This window comes from Hippoglossus stenolepis, chromosome 3 (assembly GCF_022539355.2).
Source record: "Hippoglossus stenolepis isolate QCI-W04-F060 chromosome 3, HSTE1.2, whole genome shotgun sequence".
In the NCBI taxonomy this organism is placed as follows: domain Eukaryota; kingdom Metazoa; phylum Chordata; class Actinopteri; order Pleuronectiformes; family Pleuronectidae; genus Hippoglossus; species Hippoglossus stenolepis.
Genome location: NC_061485.1, coordinates 17,231,842 through 17,259,766, shown reverse-complemented (window position 1 = coordinate 17,259,766; position 27,925 = coordinate 17,231,842). Strand labels below are relative to the sequence as shown.

General features: G+C 41.9%; 1 protein-coding gene across 2 annotated transcripts in view; it reads left to right on the top strand.

Moving 5' to 3' along the window:
• Positions 1-351: 351 nt before the first annotated feature.
• LOC118104959 (low-density lipoprotein receptor-related protein 1) overlaps positions 352-27,925 on the top strand; it is a 100,853-nt gene continuing 73,279 nt past the window's right edge. For both annotated transcript variants that reach the window (XM_035152283.2, XM_035152282.2), the window contains exons 1-2: positions 352-985; positions 18,239-18,361. In XM_035152283.2, the coding sequence (XP_035008174.1) occupies positions 910-985; positions 18,239-18,361 (199 nt within the window). In that variant the 5' untranslated portion in view covers positions 352-909. The remainder of the gene's footprint in view (positions 986-18,238; positions 18,362-27,925) is intronic.

Genomic DNA, 27,925 nt, shown 5'->3' with positions numbered 1-27,925 from the left:
GATGGATGGATGAGTGTATTGATGGAGGGGTGAATGGATGGATGGATGGCTGGAGGGGGAATGGATGGATGAAGGGGTGAATGGATGGATGGATGGATGGATGAGTGTATTGATGGAGGGGTGAATGGATGGATGGATGGCTGGAGGGGTGAATGGATGGATGGAGGGGTGAATGGATGGATGGATGGATGGAGGGGTGAATGGATGGATGGATGGATGAAGGGGTGTATTGATGGAGGGGTGAATGGATGCAGGTCGGGTGTTGGGGAGAGGGGAGAGGGGAGGGCCAGCCGAGCCGCCGCTGCTGCGACGTCACCGCTGACTGACGGAGTGAGTGAGTGACTGGGCTCGGGGCTCCAGGCTCAATCTGCGGCCAGCAGCAGCAGCAGCAGCAGCAGCAGAGGAGGTGTCGGGCAGCAGAGCAGCTCGTTTCATCCACTCCTTCAGTTCCTCCTGCGGGCTTCTTCCTCACCGGGGGCCGGGGAGACACAAAATACGGGGCAACTGCATGAGCAGAGGCGGGTCAGCTCTCCGTCTTCATCTCGACTGCGAGCCGGGCTAGCTTGATGCTCACTTCAGCCCGCTAGCCTTTGTGTGTGTGAGTGTGTGTGGGTGACAGGGCTGTCAATGCACCCAGGGAGACCCTAAGAAGCACCGCGGGGCTCGGGGGAGAAGAAGCCCCCTTCTCTCTACTTGACAGTCTGCAGAAATCACCCTCCGAGTGCGGGCAGACAGCGGCAGCCGCGGTGCGCACGCAGAGAGCGGATCCCCAGTGAGGAGCATCACCGCCCGGGCACGGTTTTCCACGTCGTCGCCCGTCTGCAACCTCCAGCCTGACAAGCACCAAGGAGGCGATTGATGACACATTTTCTTTCAGGATAAGATTCGGCGTTGCGCACCACGGCCAACATGCTGGCAGCGGGATTGCTCTTCTTGGGATTGTTGCACAGTTTGGAAGTAACCACTCCGGCGGGGGCTCTTGATGGTAAGCAGAGGAAAACCCGAGTGTTGCGTAAAAAAACGCGTAGAAGCCCCACAAGAGTGTGTCCGTGCAGAATGCTCGCAGCAGGGCTTTCATTGTGTTCGTGTGGCTGCGCTGCGCTGCGCGGTGAGAATAAGATCAGGAGGAACGAGCGCAGCAACGTGGAGGGATGACACCGAGGCAATTAAAGCGCTCTTTTGTTTCTGTCTCCCGGTGCCACATGTGAAAAATGTGCAATGTCACAGCAGTGATCGCACATTTTCTCTTCTCGATTCACTCTCTCTCACACATTTACACCGACATTCAGCGATTTAGAGGCAGCACAGGCCTTAGTGCCCCCCCCTCAAACCACTTGTTTCCAGGTCGATACGTTGGTTTAAATGTGGAGGCAGCACTCACACACACACACACACACACACACACACACACACACACACACACACACACACACACACACACACACACACACACACACACACACACACACACACAGGATAGTTTTTAATTTCTTCAGTGACAGAGAGGAGGACAAATGTCTGATGTGCAGCTGTGATAGAACTGTTGAGTCTGGTTCAACAGTTTTTTTTTACTGTGTGGCAAACAAACACTGTCATCTTTCCCCGGCTCCAGTGGGTTTGATCTGTGGCTTTTATGTCTTATTTCTGTGCAGCAGTTTAGATTTACGCTGTGGATAATCCATGGACCCATTACAGTTAGTTTTCCTCATCTCTGAGCTCAGATGTTTAGTGCTGCCGTCAACACGGCCATATATTGTAGCAGTGTGTGTCATTGCTTTGAATCAGTGCAGTGCCTGTTTTAAACTTGTCTGTTCCTTGGCCTGTGTTCTTGCTCTCGAGCTACTTTAGAATTATTCCGTGCCATTAGTCAGCCTTCCTCAAACAGTTCTACAAGATACTGTTTGTCTGCTGAACGCTGTGTGCAGAGGTTTTAATGAACCGAAGTTAGAAAACGTTGTGTTCATCCTACCTGGTTTATCTGCAATGAAGATTTTAGAGTCAGTGTTTTTCATGAAAGGAAACTGAATTTGCTTTCTTACTGTTCACACATGTGGTTATATATATATATATATATATATTTATATATAAGTTTCAGTATGCTTGTTGACTTTGTCTCCTGGACTGTACCGGCTATAGATCGCCTTCGCTCCCAGCAGCAGTCATATTGTGATTTGCAGGCAGGCAGATGAAAACGGTTCAGAAACAGCTCCCCCTACTAACACACACCTTCAGAGCCTAGCTGGAACAACTTCTGGAAACTATTAAGCCTCACAGTGCCACTCACACACTCCGCTGTTTGGTAAGAAAGGAAAAAAGGGTCAAATTTCTTACATTTGTTGCAGGCGAAAAAGAAGAGAATGTGGGTTTATTTTTTTTCAAAGATATAATGCTTCACATTCATCCAGGGAATGTCTGACCTGTGACTGAGTCCATAAGCTTCTCAGAAGAATTCTAAGATGACGTTTACTGAGAAGGTGCACTATTTGCCGTAAAGCTAATCTGGTTTCTAAATTTGACATTTCATTAAAATCGGTGGGACTTAACGCGCACGACTGATTAAAACCACGAGCCACACTTGGTGAGATTCATAGTCGAGCCATAAATGCTTCCCCCTGCCTTTGAAGTCAACTCATTGCACTTGGCAATCCAGAGCTGTGAGCTTCTTAGGGAAGCAGAATCCACATAAATTACCACCTTACTGATAGACTCACAGAGCCCGTACTTACCTGCAGTCCCTCCCTCCTCATCGGTCCACAGCCGAGAAACCCAGCCTCCAAAACAAACAGTCCCTGCCTCGATGTGCTGGTATTGTTTTAGTGAAAATTTCCTTACTTCCTTACTTTGTGCCTTGATTTGATGTGTCAGCTTTGGGCTGTGTACCAGAGGAGACCACCACAGTTCAACCTTACTAAAACATGTACTGTGCTGTATGTTTTGCCACATGGTGAAGATATTCACATTGCAGGAGCTGCAGTTTTTTGATGAAGGTAAAAGGTATCATTACATAGCCCGCCTTTTGTAAATGAAGAATTAAGTTTTAAAGAGTAAAAAAGTAAAAATCATATTCTTCAGCTGTAAGGGAAAACGCTTGTTAGGCACAGACCCCAACAAAAATCACGTTACCATCATTTTTACCTCTGCCAAGGAGGTTATGGTTTCATCTGCCTTTGTTTATTTGTTTGCTAGTTAACAGGATTACTTTCTTTTACTGATTTCTAACAGAATTATTTGTGAGTCTTGATGAAAAAATTCAAATATATTTAGTTACTTGGTGTCGGTAATTTCATGTGGATCCAAATAAAAATCTGGATTTAGTGGATTTAAATGTGGTTTAATTGGGGTCTCTCCTTTCTTCAGCTGCTTTGCAGTAACAAATAGAGCTTGAAACCTCCCGTACTACCACCGATGTGTAGCTGAGAAACGTGATGTGGTCTTAGCTATGAGGCTTGTTTCAATTTAAGGGGGGGGGGTTGTTGGGCCTTGGCAGAGGAATGTGTTCTACTGAGTGCAATTCTAGTTCACACTATTTTATTTAAGATAAACTGCAAAAATGACCATTCCCTCTAAAATTGCAACTCATTGCAACATCTGTTAAAATCATCGCAATATGATTTTTTTAGTACATGACAGAGCCTCTAAGGGAAATATCCTGACAATTATTTTATAATGGGCCACACATTCGTCAGTTATACTGAATGTGATATCTACTAGATAACTTTTACAGGGTGCTTGTAACTTACAAACCAACCTTGATGCCAGCCTTAACAGACATTGGTCAATATGTAATTTGTTGCATTTTGTAGGAAGCTATATATAAGAGCTTAATTTCTTTTAACCTCTTATCCCCTTTGATTTTTTTCCGAGCCCTTTGAACCACATGTGCTACTAGTAAAGTTGTTTTCCAACTTGCCTTCAACTTCTTTTTCCAGTTTCTAGACCTCTAAAGATTTTCTCTCACTGTGTCTGTGCTGTAGCCTGTCCCCGGGCCACTAACAAACCCCCAAGTTTAATTGGGTCTAAACTGCTGCTTTGTTTCCCGGAGGGTACCTCCACGAACAGTCTCAAATAGTTCAGAAAGTGCTGCTAATTGGGGGACTGGTGGAAAAGGCCCTAATGAAAGTACTTGCATTGTTTCACTCCATAAAAGTGATGTCATTGAAAAAAAGATCACAAGTCCTCGGAAATGGTGATTTTACCTCAGGCTGGAGCAAACACCTTCCATAGAAAAAAGAAATGGAGACGTGGGCTTGAGATCTGGTCAGTATAGGCAGCTGGAAGCATTTCAACAAAAATCATTTCTATATTTTTGTGCAGGGATCTACTTATTTATTTTTAAGTCAGCCTTCTGTACCTCAAATACCTACTTCTGCATTTTATGTTCTCTTATGCTTCCTCCCTTAAACTTTTAACTTCTTCATTGAAACCACATCCTTCTTACTGAGAGCAGCACAGGCTCCTTCTTTGTTAATTAAGTCACCATCCAGTCATTCTCTCCTCCTGACAGTTTTCCCACGTGGTCGTCTGTGCTGGAACATTTGGTGGTGAGGTCTTAGAACTGGCCCAGCAGTATGGCTCTTTTTGTGGTGATACCAACATCACAATGGCCAAAAGGTCACCACTGTGTCTTTATTTTACAGCTGAGGGCAATGTGGAAAACAAAGTACATTTGTTAGGTCCTGGTCTGCTGCTGACCTTATGTCCCCCAAGCAACATGTAGGAAAACAGTTAATGTCAATAGCAGATGAAGAGTATATTTAACTCCGCTATAAATATGTGGTTTGAGAGCAGTTCTTTAGTTGCTGGCTGCTTAAATACCTGAAATGACTGAAACCAGACATGGCCACCTCACTGAGCAGAAAAAAAACATCCAGTAACTTTTGTCAACAGCTTTTCTAGAGTAAAGACAACTTGATGATGGATGTTGTTGAGCATTAATAATGAAATTCTGTACTCACAAAGTGTAACTTTAGATAACACGACTGACAGTGCAGCATCCACATACCCGATGTGAAATATTAGTCCATGGTCACAGTGAGACACTAAGGTTAAACATAATTTCCTTTTTCTGGAAAACCTTACAACAACATAAACTGCTCCCCATATTTCTTTTTTAAACAAAAAAGAAAGTCTTTTAAGCTTCAAAGAAATATTCTGTTTGTACAATACCGTTATTTGCTACACTTTCAGACATGAACTCCTTAAAATGTCCAGAAAACTGGGTCCAGAAATTTTCCGGAGTTTGTATTTTCACAAATAAAGAAAACAGCAGGAGATTGTCAGATGTACGTACAACAATAGGAAATGTCTTGAACATTCAGGCAGGGGTTCTGCCTGGGTAGAGCATACAGGAGAGGCAGATAGAGGCAGGTCACAACCTATAACACAACCTGCTGCTTCTTTTATCTGGAAATAATTGCATTGTTCCAGTTTCACATCAGTTGCATGTTAGAAACGTCATCAACATGCCCACCAGCTTCATATTGAATGGACAGGTACGAGAGTGGTATCAGTGTTCTCGTCTAACTCTCAGGAAGAGGGCAAATAATTGTGTTAGGAAAAAACTTTTCCTAACTCCACTTCTCCACTCTATCTTGAATCTTCAAGAGACATTAACAATGCTGAGATAAGAGACTTTTTTCATAATTGCCTGAAAACACGGTAGAAGTCTTTTAAAAGCTGACATCTATTTTAGCCAAAGTGCACTTATGTCTATGTGAGCGAGCTTGTCAGAACAGCCCCTGACCCACTTTGGTGTTGTGGCACATTGATGGAGATACGCTATCTAGATGGGGCTATTTAAGGGAGGGAGGATTGAACAGTCTCAGGAGGCCCTCAGAAAGAATATGAGCAGAAACCTTCAGAGGGAATCATGAACACACTCATAAATATTCACAATACATTAGCCAGTAACTTATAACACTGTCTGAAGGTAAGCATATAAAAATGCTAAGCCCTCTCTGCCACGAGTCTTTGATTTGTAGCTTAGACCAAATGCTGAGGTGGAGGCTGCCTTGGCTGGAAATTCTGTCTTATTAACTTGTTATTTATTTTCGTGGGTCAAAGTGACAGAAATCCTTCCTGCATGATGACCAAAGGTTTAACATTACTCATGGAGGGGGAAAGCCAATTTCCACTCCTTTTTTTTTTTACACAGTGGTGCCTAGTAACAAATGTTTTGAAAACAGAGCCATGCACAATCTTTGGAATGAGAGCAATGATGGGTAAGAGAGAGCAGACAGTTGAGTTTGAAGATATGGATGAGTGAGCAGTGTTTGGAAAGTGGTGATAAGATGCAGACAGCTCACCCGATTGATTGAATTCTTACTAAAAGTCACATAAAGGTGATTTACAATGTGTGACGATAGAAACACATCTATTGGGTCATATTATGCTCTGTTGTTTATGTCGTTGTCTCGTCAACAACACTTTGTTCCTCCACATGGAACAGATGCAGGCAGGGTATTCGTACTAAAGGGGTAATTCAGAGAAACTGACAGATGGAGCGTCTTTTGCCGTTAGAGTTTTACAGTATATGTTTTGTTTAGATTTTCATCCATTTTCATACTGTAGGCCAATATATTTTTACCATTTGTAACTATATTTCTATGTGCTTTGTATATATGATGCTTTATTGAAGAATTGCACAGAGGTTCTGTTCAACATAAAAGGAGAAAAAATATTTAATAGAAGTATCTCTTTATTTGTCAAATATTTTTCAAAATGTGATAATAAATAGGTAATTTTTATTGGGTCAATTATTCATTGATTTTTCTTTCACAGATTTGACAGAAAATGTGCTATTTCATGAGATGCATTGTTATCTGGGTATGAAATTGCCTATATACTATCTACTACTTATATTGGGCTATACATTGAAAATTAGCTGCAGTGTAAATTGACTAACAGTTGTCTATTTACACATTCAGCAGATGCAGAGTGACATTCGTATTCATTTTGAGTGATATTAATGGCCACCTGAAGAATTTAGCACAGTGTGTATGTAAAGTTTTAAGAAAAATCCCTGTCGGAGAGGTGAGAATGAACCACAACAGTAAATTTGTGTGGCAGAAAGTGAAACAATGAGCTGTAAGTCATTGTAAGGCTGCAGACTCATGTGATCGTTCTCTGTGGGTTCCTCGGTTTGATTGACCTCTTCACATACAAGACACGTGATCCATTGTCAATATTAAAATAAAGGTCATAGCAGCTTTAAATCTGTCCAGAGTAGCTGCTTTGGTTAGAAATATGGAAGTGTGAAGAAATCCATTACTTTGGTTTTATTATCATAGCTCTATCTATCTAAATGTGAATAAAACTTGAATCGTGAATCTGTATATTTCCTTTGATATATCGTTCACAGAGGAAACAGCCAGCATTTCACTTTTACAGCAGCAACTACTATTATCAGTCTGGGAATTATCTATTTAAGACATCGTACTCCCCAGATAATGCAGCTGATAAATTTGTGTTTGTATGAGTAAGGGTGTGTGCGAGAAAGAGAAAGTAAGCTGCACTTTATGTCTCTTATGAAACTACACGAGTGTTGAAGCTGCTACTTAGAACAGCAGTCCTTCACCATGCACTGGCCATGGTGGTCGGGGGATCAGAGCTGAGGAGGAGGATGGTGCCTCGCTCAGACCTGGTACTGACATCCATCTTCTGTGATCCCATCCCAAGTGGACAACTCTAAGTGCATCACTTCACACCTGGCATTAGAATGTGTCTCCACATGTGACCACTTGTGATCCAATCTCACGTCCCTGCTCTTTATGGGAACACACACGTACGCCACTACTTATCATTAAGGCCAAATGATGTTATTAGCCAGTCTGACTTTGCATACAGGTCGTGTGTGTGTGTGTGTGTGTGTGTGTGTGTGTGTGTGTGTGTGTGTGTGTGTGTGTGTGTGTGTGTGTGTGTGTGTGTGTGTGTGTGTGTGTGTGTGTGTGTGTGTGTGTGTGTGTGTGTGTGTGTGTGTGTGTGTGTGTGTGTGTGTGCGCACGCGCGCACTGATCATTGTGAGAGGGATAGAGAGAGAGCAGGGACAGTGGGTGGCCAGTAAATCAATGCTTTGTGTGCAGCTCTAATATCATACAAGATACTCATTTGAAATAGTTTAAAAAGAAAATCAATATGTGGCAGTCAATGTTGATATTGTGGGGTTGGCTACAAACAAATCAATGTATGAGAAACACTGAGAAGTGTAAAGATATTTACAGTTCCTTATGAAACTGTAGCAGGTCAGAGGATGTCATCTGAGGAGCGGGTCCCCCGGTCGCTTCTGTGTTCACACTGCTTAAGGAATGGGGCCACATGCGTCCCAGATCGCCTCCTCATGTGGTCCAAGTGGTCAGATCTTTAATGAATCTTCACACTAGAGTTAATTTTCTGTCCAAACTTGACGGAGCCTGATGTTTTCCCCCCGTTGCATGCATGTGGAGCATAAAAGTGAAGTAGATAGTGCAGCCAGCACGACTGAACCCGAATTGCAGTTTGTCCGAACCCAGCCAGGTCCAGATGGGTTTGGGTCGGGTGTCCACACTTTAGTTAGTAGGATCGCCTAAGACTGATGTTAATACCAGGTCTGAACGGGGCCAAACCCTCTGGATGACACACAGGACAATATGCTCTCATTCAGCCTGTTTGAGCATTCATACCAACCCAATAGTCATAATTATAAACCTGCACTGCCACGTTTACACAGGGCTCGAGTTAGCAGCTTCAGATCTCTACACAGCACTGCTATATTCAAAGGTTGTGCAACTTTATTGCATTTCTTTAATTTAGATAATAAACCTAACTCTGTTCTGGATTTAAGTAACAGGGATCCATGTTCACTCCTTCATGCTGAAGCCAGGCTGAAGCAAGGCAGTGTCAGGGTCTGGTCGTCACACCGACAACAAACAGGATTTAAACTCTGTGTCACACTGTGTCAGCGTGAAAGGACTGTTGTGCAGAAAGCAAGTTGTGACCCTCATTTGTCAGGTTGCTATTACGTGTTGCACAATGGAGGCCGTGTGACCTATTGTTGCTGCGTATGATTGAATCCATTTCCATGAATCTATTCAGATGAGTAATGTACTGGATTAAGCCCAAACATCATTCGCCTGTTGCAAACATTGTTGAGTCCAAATTCTAGCTAGTCTAAATTCTAAGATTGTTTCCAATCTTTGTTGCTCCATCATATAAAATATTGTTTATTTTCAGCATCAGTCCACCCAGCAGAGACATTCATTGACATCCAAGTTTTTTTTAAGCTGACATCCTTTTAGTTTTTTCAGGGACAAAAGTGTTATGGAGGAGATTTGCACCCATTGTGGTTTCATTTGGAATCAATTCCCTGTAGAAAATTGAAGCAAACAAACAGACCTCATTCTTCCCGGCAGTACTTCCTGATAAAGTACAGTATGTACTGTATATAACCTTCACAATTCCACTCTCCTAGTCCCCGCAAATTCATCTTGGCTGTTTTCAGACTTTGAAACCAGGGTCATTATTCATGCAAGGACGTTGGTGTAGATTTATTTGCAAACTTATAATCCTTTACACAAAGTACCCAACCCTAACCTTAACATAAGCCCTAGCTGTAACACTAATCCCTCAAGCAGGCATTCTCCCTTCACTCCGGAGCAAAAGTCTCCTCGCATGGCCTTTAGTGGACCCAAAGTCCCTATTTCTGCCTTCAGCCTGAGCAAAAACAACTCAAATGAGAGATGTTTGTGGGCCAGTACTTGACAAACATTTACAGGTGATATCACATTCATATAACCCGTATGAATCATTTTCAGGCATTTAGTGTGGAGGATTCCCCACAATGTGTGTAGGCAGCTTAATGCGTATTGTGTAGTTCTGGGAAGAGAACTTTCACTATTATTAGCCTACACACACTAAAACTAAATGTACTAGTCATCAACATTATTTGTCATAATTTGTAGAATAGAGATTGTGTGGATGTTTACCTGGATGTTAAATTAGCTGAACTGATGATTTGGGGGTATGTGCTTTTTTTCTGTCTGGCAGAGTCGGATGAGAGGATCCGACCCCCCAAAAAAATTGTTTGGTTTCACACTACATTTTTTGTACATATTAAATAAAATTGGTAAAAGGTGGTAATTGGCAAGCTTGCAGGTTTTGTGAACTGTAGAAATAAAGAGCCAGGCTCGCTGTTTCCCTTTGTCTTTGTGCCTGTATTCAACCTTCCTTATGTTCAACAGACAATGGTATTGATCCTCTCATCTTCCTTTCTACCAGAAAGTGAATAGGCCTATTTTCCTAAATGGCAATTCATCAAATTTAACTGAAAGTACCCTGAACTGTCTCTGAGACTTATTTGAAAAATGTTGTGCAACATATCTTTAATGGCAGAAAACGTCAGATTCAGAGTTACAGTCTAAACATTATGTACAAAATCAGTGATCTGGATTTACGGCGTCATTTATCAAACGTCTTGTTCAACATCACAAAATCAATAATTTTGTCTTATCTTTAGGCGCCAATTGCAGTTAAAGGTGCTACGGTTGCTTCAGCTCATGGTTGGTAAACATGAAAAACTATTCTAGCGATTCTATTCTGGTTTCATTGAACCCGTGCGTCACACTGAGACTTGGAACTTGTACTGGTCTTATGAAAAGGCACTGAAGAATTTCATATAATCTTCTTTAATACGTTTCCCTCAGCAGCATGCTAAGAAGGCTTAATTGTCATTTTCCTCCCTGTGCAGCTATGTACAGCGTGCGCTCTGGTGGTGGTGTGGCAGAGGGATTTGTCTAAACTGACTAACTTAATAATAGTGGATCACACCTTGTGTTTTTTTTTTTTTTCTTGCTTTGTTTTTTTTTCTTGCTTCATCCCCCTCAGCGGCTGAATTTCGATTGATTTTTTTATTTGGAAGTGAAGGAGGTCATAGCCTCCCCTCTCCGAGCTCTACAACACTGAGTCTTGTACAAATAGCAGTCATGGTTGATTACCACTCCGGGGTTGAGACCTGGTGAGATCTCAGCCAGACATCCAAATAGCTCTTAATTAAGTTCACATCTGATTACTCTGCCCTGCTTTGGAGGTTCTCCCTCTCAATACCGCAGAGCCTCGTGTGGAGTGTGACCTGTGAAATCCAAACAAGCGCAGGCGAGACTGTGTTGTCCTGCATGAAGGAGTTTCATTTTACTTGGCAGCAATCTCTAGACATGAGCACATTCCTCATGTTAATTTAGTTTATGCATAACACCCACTTATGCAGACTTACAAATGCAGACGCTTTCTTAGAAACTGACAAAATGTCTCCTAAAAATAAGACTGACTCACGCATTTGTCCAGAAAGGTGAACCCTGGAGCGCCTGTAGGGACAGAAACACCCTCTGACCTTCATTCACTGTAGACAAGTATGATGAAAACATGAATATGTTTTGTCATGTCTCTGTGAATATGTCAAGATTCTGTTTGAATCTTTGTTTTCTTATATCACCTCTCATTCACTGGTGGATACATTTCAACAGCTCCTTCAAACTCTGCCAGAAAGATTTATTTAAAAGAGGCACAGCTGGGGATGTTTTTTCTCAGTTTTTTTTAATATGACAAATTGGAAAACTCCCCCTCCCCCTCCTTCTTCTCTCCTCTCACTCTCTTCCATTACAAAATCCTGCTGTGGAGGAGGATGAGGAGGTGGCAGACCACAGCCAGCCCAGCCGATGAAGACTCTCTCCTCATTTTTAGCCCCCCCCCCCCAATTTAAGTGTAGAGGTCAGGAGAATTGACCCCTGCCCCTCTCTCTTTCTTCTTTACTGCCCTGTCTTGCTAATATGTCTTCCCATTTCCCTTTTAGCTTTTGTGGCTATTTGATGTCTCATTACTTGCTCGGTCTCGTGTCGTCTAAATCTAAGAGGCTGATGATAGGAAAATATTCCTAATATAAAAATGTATTTCTCGCTTTAGATTTTTCATAAACGCCTTGACGTGTTTATCATTGATGTTCTGCTAGTCGAGTCAGTTGAACTGGTTGTGTTTCATTAGTATCCCTGTCTGTGGCTCTCAGTTAAGATAGTGTGTATCAAGGTTTGTGTCAATGTCAAGTTTAATTCTATACAATTTTATCTTGTCCTCATATAAACCTCCCTCTTCGGAAAATTTGAAAACATAATGAACCGTTGTCACTTCCAGCAGCGAAGCACATGTGTGATAGCAGGACCATCGTCTCCCCTTGAGAAACTGATGGTGTGTTTTATGAGTGCGAGTACATGCAATCTTCAGTAGACTAAACACGATGTTTCTTTTGTTTCCCCAGCAGACATTGCAATAGTCTCTCTGAGCATTTTGCATAATTCACTGTGCACTTACTTCAGCCAACACACCCACCTGTTGCTGTTGTGTGGGCCTGCCAACTTTGTCTCAATAGCTCTGGATGAATCAGCAGCGGTTACAATGCTGCAGAAGCTGGAGAGGATGCACCTCCTCAGATCAGAGCGGACGTAGCCGGAGGAAGTTTTCTCGGTCTGTGTGTAGTAGAGGAAAGAAGCTCCTTTCATGTGTGCATACACAAAATACATTTGTATGACTATGTTTATTGTTGTATTTCTCCTCCTCCGTACTTCTTGGTCTCTAATAGTCATGCTGATACATGCAAGGTGTGCCTATGAGTGACTTAAGTTTAGTATATTTAAGGGAAAATCTCACTGGAAAAGAAAATAATGTAATATCCACGTAATATGTGTTCTGCGTAAACACACTCAGCTGGACTTCTTTGCTCAGCTAGCTTAGAAAACCTGGACCAAGAGAAGGTAAAGTCTGTCTGTTTGTTGATTTGTCCACCACTTTGGTCCAGACTGAAACATTTATCCCCCGTCAGGATGAACTGTAATACCATTTGTGACCCTCTGACTTTTCATAGATCACCAACATCACAGGGATACTTTGGTTTGTCATCCACTTTATTTTCTGAAACCATAACTTTCTTTTGTGTTTTTTATTAGCTCCAGCTAACATACTAGCATGCTAAACTAAGATGGTGAACATGGTGAACACCAGTTAGCATCATAGACTGTCTATAAAGATGCGTCTCCACTTCAACCCACTGTCTAAATATTCATCCCAAAATAATCCAGATATGAAAGCTGCCATCGTTTCGGCCACGCTTTGGCTTCACTTTTGAGGAGCTGTCTTGTCGTCCATCTCTATGTTCAGTCTATGATAGCATAATCCCTTTTAGCATGTTAGCATGCTGATAGTAGCTTTTAGCTCAAAGCATCATTGCATCAAAGTGCCAGCTGCTAGCATGATTGTTGACATTTAGTCTTGTTATACCGGGGCTGACTGATGGTTTGCAGATATGATCACTAAAGGGAAGTTCTAGTCTCTGATGGGCATCTTTTGTTATGTCTGGGCAGTTTGTAAGTTACAGATTAGGAGACCTAACAGGCACAGACTGTACGTCTCTCTGTGCGATACCTTATGCAGACGGCTTTGCCGACTGGTTTCCATACTGCACTGGTTTCCATACTGCACAGGCCTCCTCTCAGCACCACTGTTGACAGTACTTTTAGTCCACCTTCAGCTCCACTGCTGTTGAGTGGTGTGTGATGTGGCGGTAGTCTCAGTGTCTGCTGCAGCTTTGTAGTGCCCTGGTTGATCTTTGAGGGCAGACGTCCAACTTATTTATAGCCCTGGTGTGGGTGTTGGAGGAAATGGGGCTGTGGCTGGGGACGAGGCGTGTGTTTGCCTTAGGAGACGACTCGTCCTCCCAACCAGACTGAGCTCATCCAGGAGCTAGGACTAGAGGGGCAGTGGATTTGCAACGGGGCACAAATGGCGATGACCCAAAGCGTTTTCATGCAGCCTCCACTTGGGTAAACACACAGGCAGCTCATTGATAGCATGTGCGACATTCCTCCATCCCATCACAGTGTCCCAGCCCAGCTCAGTTTGCTCTCAGATCCTCAGGCCTCCACCCAGCTGTGAGGGCCCGGCCCCACCTTTTGAGTTGACGTACGCACACAGCTCTCCATTTGTTCTCATTGCTCCAGGTCATCTAGTTCCTACTCTGTTATGTCATCCTGTGCCGTATCCATCTGTTTACCCCCTTTTCTTTCTTTCTTTCAACCTCTTTCTCACTGTATCGTTTCCTTTACAAACAAAAGACAATTACGTAAGAGACCAGTAGCACTTTGCAGCAGAACAAAAGACCTCCACAGCCAAAAGTACGTTTTGCTCAAGCAGTTATCGTGGACCTTTTTAAAAACCTGGATATTGTGTTTTAAACCAGATAAATAAACCACCTGCAATATTTCAAAACAAAGTGATAAGCTAACCTCTTATAGGCAAGTTTATCTGTTCAAGATCTTTGACCAAAAAGTAGTTGTGCTGCTACATTAGGTTTGCCTAAAGAGCAAAATAAGTGAGAAAATGTTTTTATTCAATACTCTTAAGTTTTGGATATTGTATATATTTCAGATCTAGTTAAAATGATTGAATCTGAGTAAATTGTTGGTTACCATAAACCACTATTGTCTTTTATCATTTTTAAAAACAGGATCTGCCATTCACTCATTTAACCTTTAGTATTACATTAATGTCAGTTAGAACAGGGCAGTCTCTGGTGGAGGATTGTAAAATCATGCAACGGAATATGAATAAGTCATTTCTAAAACCATAGATTTTGTGTCTGAACTGCAAAGTCCACTAACAAACTTTCTAGAACACAGTTTTGTTATGCAGGTGTCGACAACAGAGAAGAAACTTATTGATTGGACAGTCCATGTGTGCAAATAGACTCAAGGGTGATCCAGGGGTAGTGCCGTCACCACCGGACAATGAGGAACGAAGGATGTTTCTCATTTCTTTCCAAATGGGTTTCCTCCATTCCTCCTTCCTCGCTTCTTTTCCTCATGTCTCTGCTCATGTCTCCAGACAAAAAGATGTGAGGGAAGGATGTAAGTCAGAGAAATGTGGAGGCAATTAAGGGAGCTGAGATGCACCCATACTCTGTAACTTGCCTCCCTGACCACCACTGTGGTTTGTGCGTCCTGTAATTCAGTTTTATTCATTTGCCATGTAGAAATCAGACAAAGGACAAAAAACAATGGAAAATGGTGTACAGGTCGTGCAAAAGGGACCAAAAGGAGATGCCTATAATATAAAACAGTATTCACAAAGTTAAACATAAATGCATTCATGCTCTTTACTGCTGTATACTTTTTACAGTATATATACAAGTCTTGTTGTGATTGGATGACATGAGACTGACTCTAATGACAGGTTTGAGCACAGTCTTTGTCTCCACTCCCTCTGCTTCCCTCTACTAGCTGGCTGACGTGGTGCTGGTACAGTAGCCCTTACTGTTGCATGCTCACTAACCTCCTGACCTCCTTCTTCCTGCTCCCTGATATGTGATATGTTCCTGTCAGGAGCATCTTGCAGTTGAGTCTGAGGCAGATGTGCACTCCTCCCACAGCCATTATTGGAGGAAGAGTTAACAGCATGTTGAGTCAGAGCACGTCAGCATCTGAACAACCGAGAGACAACAGACAGATGCGCCAAGACTCGCGGCCGACTGCGGCTGGTGTTTATACCTCCAAACAAACAAACAAATAAATGCGAGCACGCACCAAAGACGAATGATGAAGAGCAAAGAGGAAACGCTCTAACACAAACCGGGTTCCACTTCATGAATAATTCAAAAGCTTGTAACTCCTGCGAAAACGATGCCCCTATGCACACACACAGTATACACACACAGTATACACACACACACACACCGATTGCAGGAGGATAAGTGGAGAATGTGTGAAAGTGCACAGCAATATGTCAGCTTGAATTCATGGTATTTAGGTTGAGCTCCATTTCAAGATTCCCTTCACCACTGGAGTTGCAGGCCAGCTTCAAATGTAAATACACTCATCCTGTTTATCCTGCTTCATCCCATCATCCAGCCCTGTTCTGTCCCATTGCTTCCTCCTGTTATATGCCCACTTGGTCTAGAGGTTACAATAACATCTTAATCTCCAATCGGGGCCTTGTATTCTGACCGTAAAAAACTAACTGTACACAAGAGGTTTTGACACAGTCTACGTGTGGCACTTTGTAAAATAACATTAAAAATGGAAATGATCAGATGTGTCAGAAGGCCGAGGTCAGTGGAATGATTCAGGGAGGTGAAGCTTTTGCCAATAACCACTGATATTTAATGTAATAACAGTGATGGAAGTGGAGTTTGTATAGAAAGACATTTTGTGTAAAAGAAAAGTGAGGCAAAGAGAGAACATGAACTCAGTTGATATAAAAACATAACTTTAATATATTATATTCAGACAATTAACAATACCTTTTATTATAAATTCCAGTTATAGTTTGGGGTTTTCACTGTAATGTCCACATTCATGTTCAGGTCAATTGTATTAACCTCCCTATTTAACCAGATGCCATTTTTCTATAACTTGCCTGAGAGCTAAAGTGCTTTTGTAATAATCTGTGTTGGGCCGTAAAAATACAGAGCAACATGTTACACTGCATTTTAGGCTCACTGGAGGTAGACTGTGGGTTTAAGCTGCCATTGGACTCGTATTTCAGACGGCATTCTTCTCCCTCGTAACTTCCAGCCTCTTACCATTTTCAATATGTCCTTCGCTACGGAAAAGGGCAACCTCCGAGTTAGCTGAAAATGACACAGTACTGTGGAGGTTTGGCTGTGTGAGACTCGTCATTCCAGTCACGAGTACTGTAAAAACTCACTGTAACAATTGATCAGGTTGATTAACAGGACTACAAACATCTGCATGCACCTTTCCCTTTCACCTCATGCAGTGAAAATCTCGAGTTGCTCAAATTGGGTTGGTAAAACCGATTCGAGCTCGTTAGTTAGTAAGTATAGTTGTCCAAATTCGATTTTAAGTAGCCCAGTTAGGGGCGGATAAAGAGGCAGGGCCGGGGGGCACTGGTCCCAGGTGAAATCTGGCCCCTGAAGTGCCCCTGTCCTGTCAATTAGAAAAAAATAGTCCCTTACTAACAAAACTAACAATACATATGACAATTTGTTAATAATTTTTATTTTCTTAGCTTTTTTGAAGTACACAATGGAATATGGAACAACTGTCCAATGATGTATGACTCAAAGCTGAAGGAATGACTTGGATGTGAACCTTAGTCAGGAATTGTGAATGAATGTTGAACATATATTTGGCCATTTTGTGTAAATTATGGGACCTTTATGGCCCCCGATTAAGAAAAATCTGAGATCCGCCACTGAGCCCAGTTGAACAGAAAACACTTCCTCCCAACCTTAGTCTGACTTTGAGTTAAACCGCAAGAAATACAATTAATAATCACAAACTCCTGGAAAGTACTATCCTATGTAATGGTGCTATTACTTCTTCAGCTGATGATGAATAAAAAGCCTCAGTAATTTACTCTGTATTGATTAACATGTAATATCATTGAATGCCAAGTGATTGTTTATGAAACCAGGACATTGTGAACAGTGACAGTGTCGTCTATGTCTAATTATCACTCATACTTACTTTTCTTTACTTTTCTATACCTGCTGAATAGGATTTGGGGATTTCCACTTGACTTTGTAAAACCTTAAGTACCAAGTGGACAATAAACTACTCAAGTAAATTCTGAACATACCAAGATTATACATTTTTCATCATTATTTTTCCTCCTGATGAAAAATGTTATGTAAAACTAGTCACCACTCAGCAGTAAGTTGTTGTGTCCAACTGTGCTCACAGAGAGCCTCCCCTGAATGACTCAGCCTTGTTGCTTGTGTGTGTTTATGTGCGGGTCTGAGGGGACTTGAGTTTGTGGGTTTGAATACTCATTTGGCTGTGGATGGAGTGAGCAGTTTTTTTTCCCTCTCTGGAAGGTTAGATTGAAGGGAAAGTGAACGATAGGGGGGCAGCTCACTAAACAAGATGGTCTTCTATATCTTCCAGATGTATTGCATCACTGCAAAATGGCCTGGGAACACTGACCTGGATATTTAGGTGCAGAAAGTTTATGCCAAGCCTTTCCAGCCCTGCATGAGTGTGTGTGTGTGTTTTCGTTTTTGTGTATCCATCTCTTTCCTCTCCATCTTGTAGCCACTTTCCAGAACGTAATTAGGGCCATTGAGGGACACTATTGACTCAGAACACAACAGACCCTGCTTACTAATGAGACCTCAGGACTAAAGATCTCTAACACAAAAGGGGCTGTTTTCTTTTTCCAGAAATCTTTTCATTAATTAAATTTTGTCTTTGTCTCTTTTCAGCCCCAAAGACCTGCAGCCCAAAGCAATTTGTGTGTAAAGACGGGGTGACGTGCATCTCGAAGGGATGGCGCTGCGATCGGGAGAAAGACTGCCCAGACGGCTCTGACGAGGAGCCTGATGTCTGTAAGTCTCTCCGAGTTGAAACGCTCCAGTGTATTGTATCCAGATGCTGACTGTTTGTACGATTCTGCTACATCTGTCTCCACAACAGAATAACGTTTGGCCTCCATTCAGGGTAGATAAGTGAAGCCTGGAGAGAAAGGCTTGTCAGTTTATGTGGATTTAAATGTCTGGATATGTGCATCATATAATCTGATAGTAGAGCCAGACCGATATATATCCTTTGGCTGATAAATGCCCATATGTAAACTTTTATTATACAGAACAAACAATGCAGAAAAGATATGCATTTACGTTTACCTGTTAACTAAAAAAATCTATTATTATATTTGTTTTTATTTGTGTTTTCAGATAAGACTTTTAATACCAAAGAAAATTGAAGAGCCACATCTAGCCCCAACGTTACAATAACAAAGAATAAAATAACGATATGAAAAATAAGTGAAGTATTAAAATATCAAGTGTAATGAGTAGATAGAGCGGCGGACCATTGCCTATATATTACATATAATAATATATATATATCTATAAAGTCATTTATAATAAAAATTGATGGTTAAACTGTAAAATATCAATATCTATCATATAATATATTATATTATATATAAATATATATAATATAATATAATCGGTATCAACCCCCCAGAAATCTGTCAGGCTCTAATGTAAAGCATCCCTAGAAGGGTGTGTTTTTTTCACTTCATGTTTTGGATTGTTTTTTTACAATCGAGTCCGTGAATTCAGAGGAACACAAGCACTTGCTGCTTCTCTCTTGTGATATTATACAGGAAGTGTTAAAGGCAGGTTAGGATATGAAACTATTTTGAAAATGTGTATAAATTTAAACATCCTGAACAGCCTTTGATTATATTCATCACAATAAATGCAAACTATAGTTAGTAACAGCTTCTGTTAATCTGCAGAAGATACTCTATATATCAATGTGTGACGTATATAGATTGATTTGACTTGAACAATATTCAACAGGTGCAGATCTTCGAAACTGCCTCAGGGATCAGAAACCTACTGTGGTTTCACTTTTTTTTAGCAATCTCAAGGGTATGCTAATAAGTTAGCGTAGCGTTTGATCCCTGCAAACAGTTTCTGAAAGCAGTCTTCGACTAACAGACTGAGACTGATGGGCTATTAGATTTATTTGGCTAACCACAGCCGTGCCGGAGACAACAACGGGATGTTTTATCTGCGAGCGAGAGGGGTCATTTGGCTTCGAACTGTGCTGTCATGCCCAATTAGGAGATTTACAAAGTTTGTCTTTCTTTGATAGATGTGATTTCCTTGTGCATTCAGAGACACTGAGGATGCAGTCGCGAGACAAAACCAATCCGAAAGTAGAACTGAAAATAAAACCAAGAAGACAGCTGTCGCAGTTTTAAACTCCTCATTAGAGTTAAGATGCTTTCAGGCTGAATCCCTCGGAAGTGAATAAAGCAGCAGTGTGTGTTTGGTCGGCCTCGTAGACTGAAACACCTGTAGTGTTTGTGTGTGTGTGTGTGTGTGTGTGTGTGTGTGTGTGTGTGTGTGTGTGTGTGTGTGTGTGTGTGTGTGTGTGTGTGTGTGTGTGTGTGTGTGTGTGTGTGTGTGTGTGTGTGTGTGTGTGTGTGTGTGTGTGTGTGTGTGTGTGTGTGAGAGGCCAGGGTAGAGTGCTATAGCTGCAGTCTAGACATAGAGACTGTATGAGTGCAGGTCTGGAAGCCATTAGAGACTCGCCCCAGAGCAATGGAGAAACCTGCTGTTTTTCACAACCTGCTCTTTCCCCTCTTCTCATCTGCGGGATGGCCTCCTTCCGTGTCTGTATCTGGAACGGAAACAACGTGCCTCTATCCCCTGCGTCACGCGACTCCCTCTAGCTTGTGCCATATGCTTAAAAAAAACAAAAGTTATGAGACCTGTGCTCTGGAGGGCCCCGACTTCATACAGGGTCAACACACAAAACCCAAGAAGTGAGTCAGAGAGACAAAAAAATACCCATTTTATCTTAGCCTTCCTAGAATTACTTGTTTTTGTAGAAGATAAGATTGGTGAGATTGTTACTGAGGAATGATACCAAGTTAATTACAAAGTTTGGAGTAAACACTGTTATCTAGGACTTGAGAGTATATGACCCGAGTGCAGACGTCAGTGCAAGAGGTTAAATATTCTGTAAGGGGGTTTTAATTGGAACTGTGAGTTAAAATTTGAGAGTTGTGCATCACTTAAATTTATGGTTTTAGATAATCTGTTATTTTCTGTAAATAAATCTTGTGAATCAAACAACTATCGCCTGAGTAGCCTAAACCTGATAAAGCTTATTCCTCTTTTACATTACATTACATTAAACATTTACATTAAACTTATCCACAAACCTCTATGCTTGTCCAAAAACCTCTATGGTTTTACCTTAATTATGATAAAAATGGTAACTTGAGATGTTCTTATACCATACCTGGAATTATATATTTAAACAGCTGTAAGCTAACCCTGTATGGAAATGATGATTGCTATCGTTGTTGTACGACCTGGCTCAGGTTAAACCCTGTGAAAAACAAATACATGTAATGAATGAATAGTATAGAACTTCTTTTATTATCTAATTTGACAGTCATAACTGAAAAAGAACACAAATAAATAAATGTAGAAATAAACAACAATTTGTGTGATGTTGCAATTGTTGTAACCCCTCAAAACTTAAGTCTTTAATTGCTGATGTTTTAGCTAGCTCTGGCTAACGCTATGCATTCTTCGCCGCTGTAAAAACAGCACTCGCTAGTGACAGTACAGCACAACTGCTGATTTGCAGTGGTGAAGAAGAAGTGATTTCTTTAAAGATGTTGTATCAGACCATTACATAGATTTGCATACTCACCAATGCCCTACCAAGCATTTCCGGCAGTTTCGGAGGAATTTCTGATGCTGGTATTAGAACATTTCTTATGGGAACTGTAGTTTATTTTCAGTTTGTCCCAAATACTGATGTGCTACTGCAATAAAGAGTTACTCCTGCACCAAATCTCCAGTTTAAATTAGACAATTTTTTTTTTACTCCTGTTTGAGTAATGTTTTGCTAAAAACTACAGTGCCCAGCTTTTGCTGGCATCCTGGTGGAGGTTTTAGGGGGAATCAATTCAGTTCCAAACTCTGTCTCAACAGTATCCCCGTGTTTCCTTTTGCTCTCTACTGGACATTGTCCAATGAAAACAAAATGCCATTTGAATAAACAGCTTAACAAAATTGTGATGTTTATTGCCGAGCATTTGTTGGCACTGAATCTCAGCTAAGTTCAATGTGCTTGTTAAGCATTTTTGGATCTTATCATATGTATGTGATATACTGAGAAACTGGAAATCAACTTTTCTGAGCTGTAACAATGTCACGAGAATGGAAAAGTAAAATATAAACTTATTTTACAAACTGTATGTGCACCACCCATATAATGAGTAACACTCATAGTTTGATTGTTGTGATAAAAGCGCTTTTGCGGATGCTTCTAGTTGAAAGATGCATGAGAGCGGTTTATTTATTCACTCATGTGGACGGGGATTCACAGTGGCCTTTGTTGGGGTGTTGGCTATTGCCAGTGAAGTCAGCCACTGTCCAGTGCAGCTGCTGTGTAACCCCCACAATGCTGTTCTTTGTACCCCGGCGTGCTGGGCCAGACTGGCATAGAGGGATGCTGAAAAAGTAAAACAAAAACAAAATGGTTGTGCGGGCATATGCCTTTCATGTAGGACTTTGATGTGCATTTTTAATCAATGAACATTTGAAAGCCATGCTATGAGGGTATATGCCTGGTACATAGCTTTCAGGGAGTGTGCAGGCTCATCTCCCTGAGCTGCAGACTTTATTAGGGTCCTAAAATATTCCCACGTGCAGTGAGTGTGCCCTGGAAACACAGGAAGTGTGTAACACAACAATGATGTCCCCTGCCCTGTAATAATGGCAGCTTTACAGAGAGTTCCCACCTAGGCTGCAATTAGCTCTTTAGGAGATGAAGCACTTTTGTAACAGCCACTTTCAGAGTGGAAAACATAATCTTTCATGATGTAATTGGCATCTCACTGACTCCTGTCAATAAAATGAAAGACTGCTTCGAAAGAAAAATAAAATCGGCTGTATTAAACCCACAGCTGTTGTAATGAGCCCCGAGGGGGTTTATTGTTATTGGTGCACATTAGATCAGTAGTTTCATTTGCCAGATAGTTGACCCAAGCTAGTGGTTATACAGAGCAGATATGGAAGAGGATGTTTCTGATCCTGCTTCCTAAAAGCAGCCACCACCCAGTTTAACTAACCATCAACATGTCAGGGAAAACAACCTTTGCTGAGCATAAAAGAACCTGTTGCCTGCCTCTGCACCTTGTTCCTGCAGGAAGCTGCAGCAGGTGTGAGTGTGCGCACACAGAGATGTCAGACTGATGTCTCCCCTCAGATGACACAATAGTGTTCCACCTTTTAAAAACAAAGTGGTATTCCACAGCAGTCTGTAAGACACAGGCATAAAGACAAATATCTATGTGAGCATTACATCCAACACCAACAGCGGAGTTGGTGTTTGTTTATCACTAAGTTTAGTGCTTTGAAACTTGTCAGTTCATACACATGGATGCCATATATTTGGCAGCAAAATGGTCACAGAATATGCAGTAAAGGTTATGCTTTCCATTGTATGGTTATTGAATTAGAGAAGAAACTAATTCAGAATAATCATGCTTTAAAAGTAAAAACTACTGTATGTACAAATTGTTAACTGATGCAGTGATACACTGTAAATCAATTGTTATTTTATTTAATTAAAAAGAGAAATGAAACCAGAATACTTGAAAACATTTGAAAACCTTAAACTCAGATTATATTATTATTCAGATATAGCTGTAATACAACTCTGATATATTTTATAAAATTGGTATGCTTAACATATTAACCAACATCTTTGGCTAGTTCCACATCCAACAGAAAGAAATCTAGTCACAAATCAGTTGAGTAGTTAAAACAAAATAATGAGCTGAACAAAGCTCTAATGCATCCATGCTCTGTATACATTCAATTTAGATAGATAGATAGATGGATAGGTAGGTAGATAGATAGATAGATAGATAGATAGATGGATGGATGGATGGATAGATGGATAGATAGATAGAACAATGAAAAACCTTTAAGAGCTCTTCAGCATTGGTCAGCATAAAAGATGCAATAAATAAAATGGCAAACTAGACTGACTGCAATAGTCTGCAATATATGCATGCTGTACCGGCTCCATTTATATATTTAATGCATATGGTCTATTTATATATTTAATGCATATGGCCTATTTATATATTTAATGCATATGGCCTATTTATATATTTAATGTATATGCTCTTTTTATACATTTATTGTATATAAAGGCTCTATTTATATATTTAATGTACATGCTCTATTTAAGGCTGTGGTGAGCCAGATGGCGCCCTCCAGTTGGCTGTTTCTGTTTGGATGAGGATTTGAGGCTGGGGCAGAAGAGAGGGTAACGCTGGCCTCTGAAGCAGGACAGTAGACCCCAGTCTGTGATCAGACAAGAAAAGTGTGTCAGGGGTTTAAATTTAAAAAAAACTCATTATGTAATCTCAGCAGTGCTCCCCGCGGGGCGAGCAGGCCAGAGGCCCCCGTAGGGGAGACTGTAGGAGCAGGCCTGGGACAAGAGGAGAGACTGAGTGGTGTATATATTGCAAGAGGATGAGGGTGTATGATAATTGAAGCTGCACAGCCCCCACCCTGCACCTCGAAGGTACAGGCGCACAGATGTTGAACACCTGTCTTCGCCTCGTGGCTCGTTTCTCTCTCTCTCTCTGTACGATAAACCACCTGGTGTGAGATTAGTAGCAGAAATAAAATGACTGCATCCTGTATGTGCGAGTGCATTAGTGAAGACACAGCTTGTCTCCTGTGTTGGTTGTTTAACTTTGGTCTCCTTCCGACCCCCCTTGGGCCTTTCCTGTCATCTGCGTAGCTATTTTTCTGTGCGATAATTAGTTATCTGTCCTTTGAATTACTTTTCTAATGCTCGACATAACAAATGGAAATTACTGTCTGGTGGGGGGCTGGGTGCTTAATTTGTGATGATTAAAGTTACCCTCTTGTTTTCTGGATAAGAAGTCTAAGCCAAAACAGACAATATTAAGTGCCTTTCACATATTAAGTCATTCTATGGCAGCTGTACGGCTCCTTCTCTCTTCTTCTACAAGAAAAACCTGCACAGTACTAATAGTTTTCGGCTAATCCTCAGCCCATTGTGAGGAAAAAATGGGCGAATGAGATAAATTAGATTCTCAGAAATAATCAATACTTAAGAGCCTTTTTTCAGTAGGTAATAAGTGTGTTTTTCTTCTTTCATCTGTGTGTTCGAGAGAAAAGTGGAGAGACGGTGCGTGTGTGTGTGCGTGTTTTCCATGTGTGTAAGAGAGGTGTGCACTTACAACTGTTGTCATCTGTCCTTTTATGCACAAGCTTAAGGAAGCAGGTGTGTGCGGGATGAATGGCATAACTTCTTGCTATTTCACCACTGATTTCATTTGTTTCATCCGTTTTCATTTCCTCTTTGTTAACCGATAACTGATATAAGGCTGATATATATACCAGATATATGACTCTTTCAATTTACTTTGCTGATACGAATGTTTGCCTTGTGGTTTCTCTGCCCAGAGGAGCCGTAATGCTGCTGTGTTTGGAGAAGGCTCAGTTTGTTGTGCTTTCAAGAGCTGGATTTAGCCTTCCTGCTTTGCTTGTCACCCTGCCAGCCACCCCAGAAGCCCCCCCAGGAAGGAATGGAAATGTGGTGTTGATATCTTGGAAGGAAAGGGGTTAGCAGAGAGCCAACAGACCAAAGATCCAACAGTCAAGTGCAGAGAGCAGAGAGGGCACGCAGTCTGCCACCGGGGTTAAAGCCAGACATGGTCACAATAAACTGCATTTATGTTTGGGCTGGAAGATATGGCCAAAAATGATAAGTCGATTTCAATATTATTTTTTCCATTTTGAATATATTGATACTCATGTTATATTGTTATTTTTATGAGACTGAACTGGCTTGCTACTATCCATCATGTTCACCTGGTTACATTTAATCCAGTCCCTGTGGTGTGCGCAGTTTACTTGAATCATATGCCTCACTTACGTGTGTGCAGGCGAGGGAGGTTATGGATCCCTCGCGCTTCTCAGAAGAACTTTCCATCGTCTTTCACTAGCAGGGTGGGCTGTGGGCTCCAGAGTCGTGTCTTGACCTGAGGTTTGTTGGGTCGTCAGCTGCTGTTGCGCTGGTCGGGCTCCCAGGTTGTCGAGTTGTCCACTAAAAAGGGAAGTAACCCCCCGTGTGGAGTGTCTCACTCTACACCTAGCGCCACACCTCAACCCAAGAATAAAGAAATAAATAAACCTCCTAATGGGTAATAGCAGCCATTGATGCATATTATATTATACATTATGAAAATTATTGATGTTATTTTATAGCTCATGGCCCTTATTTATGTGGTGGTACATTTGTACTGAGATGTGATTTCCTGGACAAAAGGAAACTCAGGTAGCCGAGAACAAACCAGACCTGGTGTCTGTGAGGCACCCACAGATGCAGTGGGAGTGGCGGGGTAATGTGTTGTTTTCCACCTGCAGAGTGAAGTGTTTATAGGAGAGCTGTCAGGAATAAACAGTGTGGTGCAGGCGCTGTTATCCTCGGCACTCTGCTGCTAGCCGTTGCTGCGCCGGCCTCCTGCGAGCTTTCTTTGACAAGCCCGTGTTGATTTAGCAACATCAAAAAATGCAAACTCGAAAGGTTAGACACTCTGTCCACTTTCAGCTGGAATGAAGCTCTGGTGTTGTTGTGTTGCCTCGTGTTTTCAGAGCCGTGTCCTAGTTGTTTTGGAGTTTTCTTCCTTTGGCAGGGCAGACGAGGAGGTGGTGGTGGGGGTGGGTCAAGGGGGTGCTCGGGGCTGCTGGGTCAGGATTCGGGTGCTCCGTCCAAGAATGTGTCATGCGGGCCAAGAGCATCGGAGGAAGGGCCCAGCCAATCTGGGAGGACATGGTCACCAGCGGTCAGAGAAACCCAGCATTAGTTTGTCATTATGAGCAGCTGGCGGTGAAGTGGTGCAACAGTTATTATTCATGAGGCGTATTTATGGATCAACATTTTCAATTATTCATCTATCCCTGGATGGTTGATGTCTGTGAGAAGTATCTGGTTTATTCTAGTGATTTATTAATTGTCAGGAGAATGTGCTGCGACTATTGTTTCATATGTCAAAGCTTCTGTGGTATTGAAAATGAAGCTGGAGGCAGTGTGCAGCCTCTACAGTTGCCCTCATTCTGGCTCACATAAAGTCCCCTTCATGTTTTTGCTCAAGTACTGGCAGCATCTTGTTATTTGTTTGTGTGTTTGCTATTGGTTGAAGAAGCATTGTGCTGACCGGCATATGGAGGGGAAAGCATGAACTAGTGAATGGAAAATCCCCACAACCTTAACCAGCTCTGGGCTCAGCCTGATCCAAACCCAGATTCTGACTCTTTCTCCCCCAGCTGGCCTGGGCCTCTTTCTACTACTGGAGAGTTGAAAGACAGTTTCCACGATGAATAATTCGGCAAAAATGTTGCTTATGAAACAAAAGGCTCAAGATTACGAAAAGTATTGAGAAATCCCATAGCGGATACATAAACTAGAGGAGAGTGTGACTTGAAATATTAATCCTGGAACGGCACATAATTAGAACGTGCCAGCCTCCCCCCTTTCATCATTGTCCCCCGTGGTCCTCACCCTTCCCCAGCTCTCCCTCCATGTGGCCGTGCCACAGTTCAGATCAGGCATTTGCATGTGACGGTTCTTACAGCACTGCGGCTCAGTCCGCTTTATAGGGGGCCACAGCCGATTTGTATGATCTAAACAATGGCATTAGTTCTCTTGCCCCACCGCCCCCCTCTACCCTAGCTACTTTGGACCGTGAGGTAGTCTGCATGTGATCTGCCTCTGTGTGAAAGGCTCCACTCGTGCAAGGTGTCTGAAATCCAGCGTGCTGCAATCTTGTTTTGATAGATCCTTGACGAAGAAAGGCTTTGTTTGGCTTCACTGGTGACTTGGACTAAATAAACCTATTCATCTGTGCTCAAATAGCCCGTTACACTTGCTCTAAGATATTTTGTTGCTTGGACTATTTCCTTCGCTCCAGCTTTAGCTCTTCTCCTCATGCTCACACAGCTTCTCAGATTTCTTTTTACTTCTTTTAAAGTCCTTTTCAGGTGGTCACTTTAACGGGGTTGTTGCCCTCCACGTTTTTTTAAATCCCACCAGGCTACTGTTGGAAGCAAACCCACCCACAACGAGGACCGGACAATTTCATTTGCCAACACTACACCTGGCATTCTATTGGTTACGGAATTTTGACAGACTTGTTGCACAAAAAAATTTAAGTGCAAAGGAAAAATTCCAAGAGCAGAGGAGGAATCTGAAAGCATGTTTTACGCAAGCACAGAGGGAGAGTGAGCTGAAGCTCTAGTCCAAGCAACAAAATATGCCAGTGCTCATTTTGAGCACAAGCAGAGCAAATCTAAGCACAA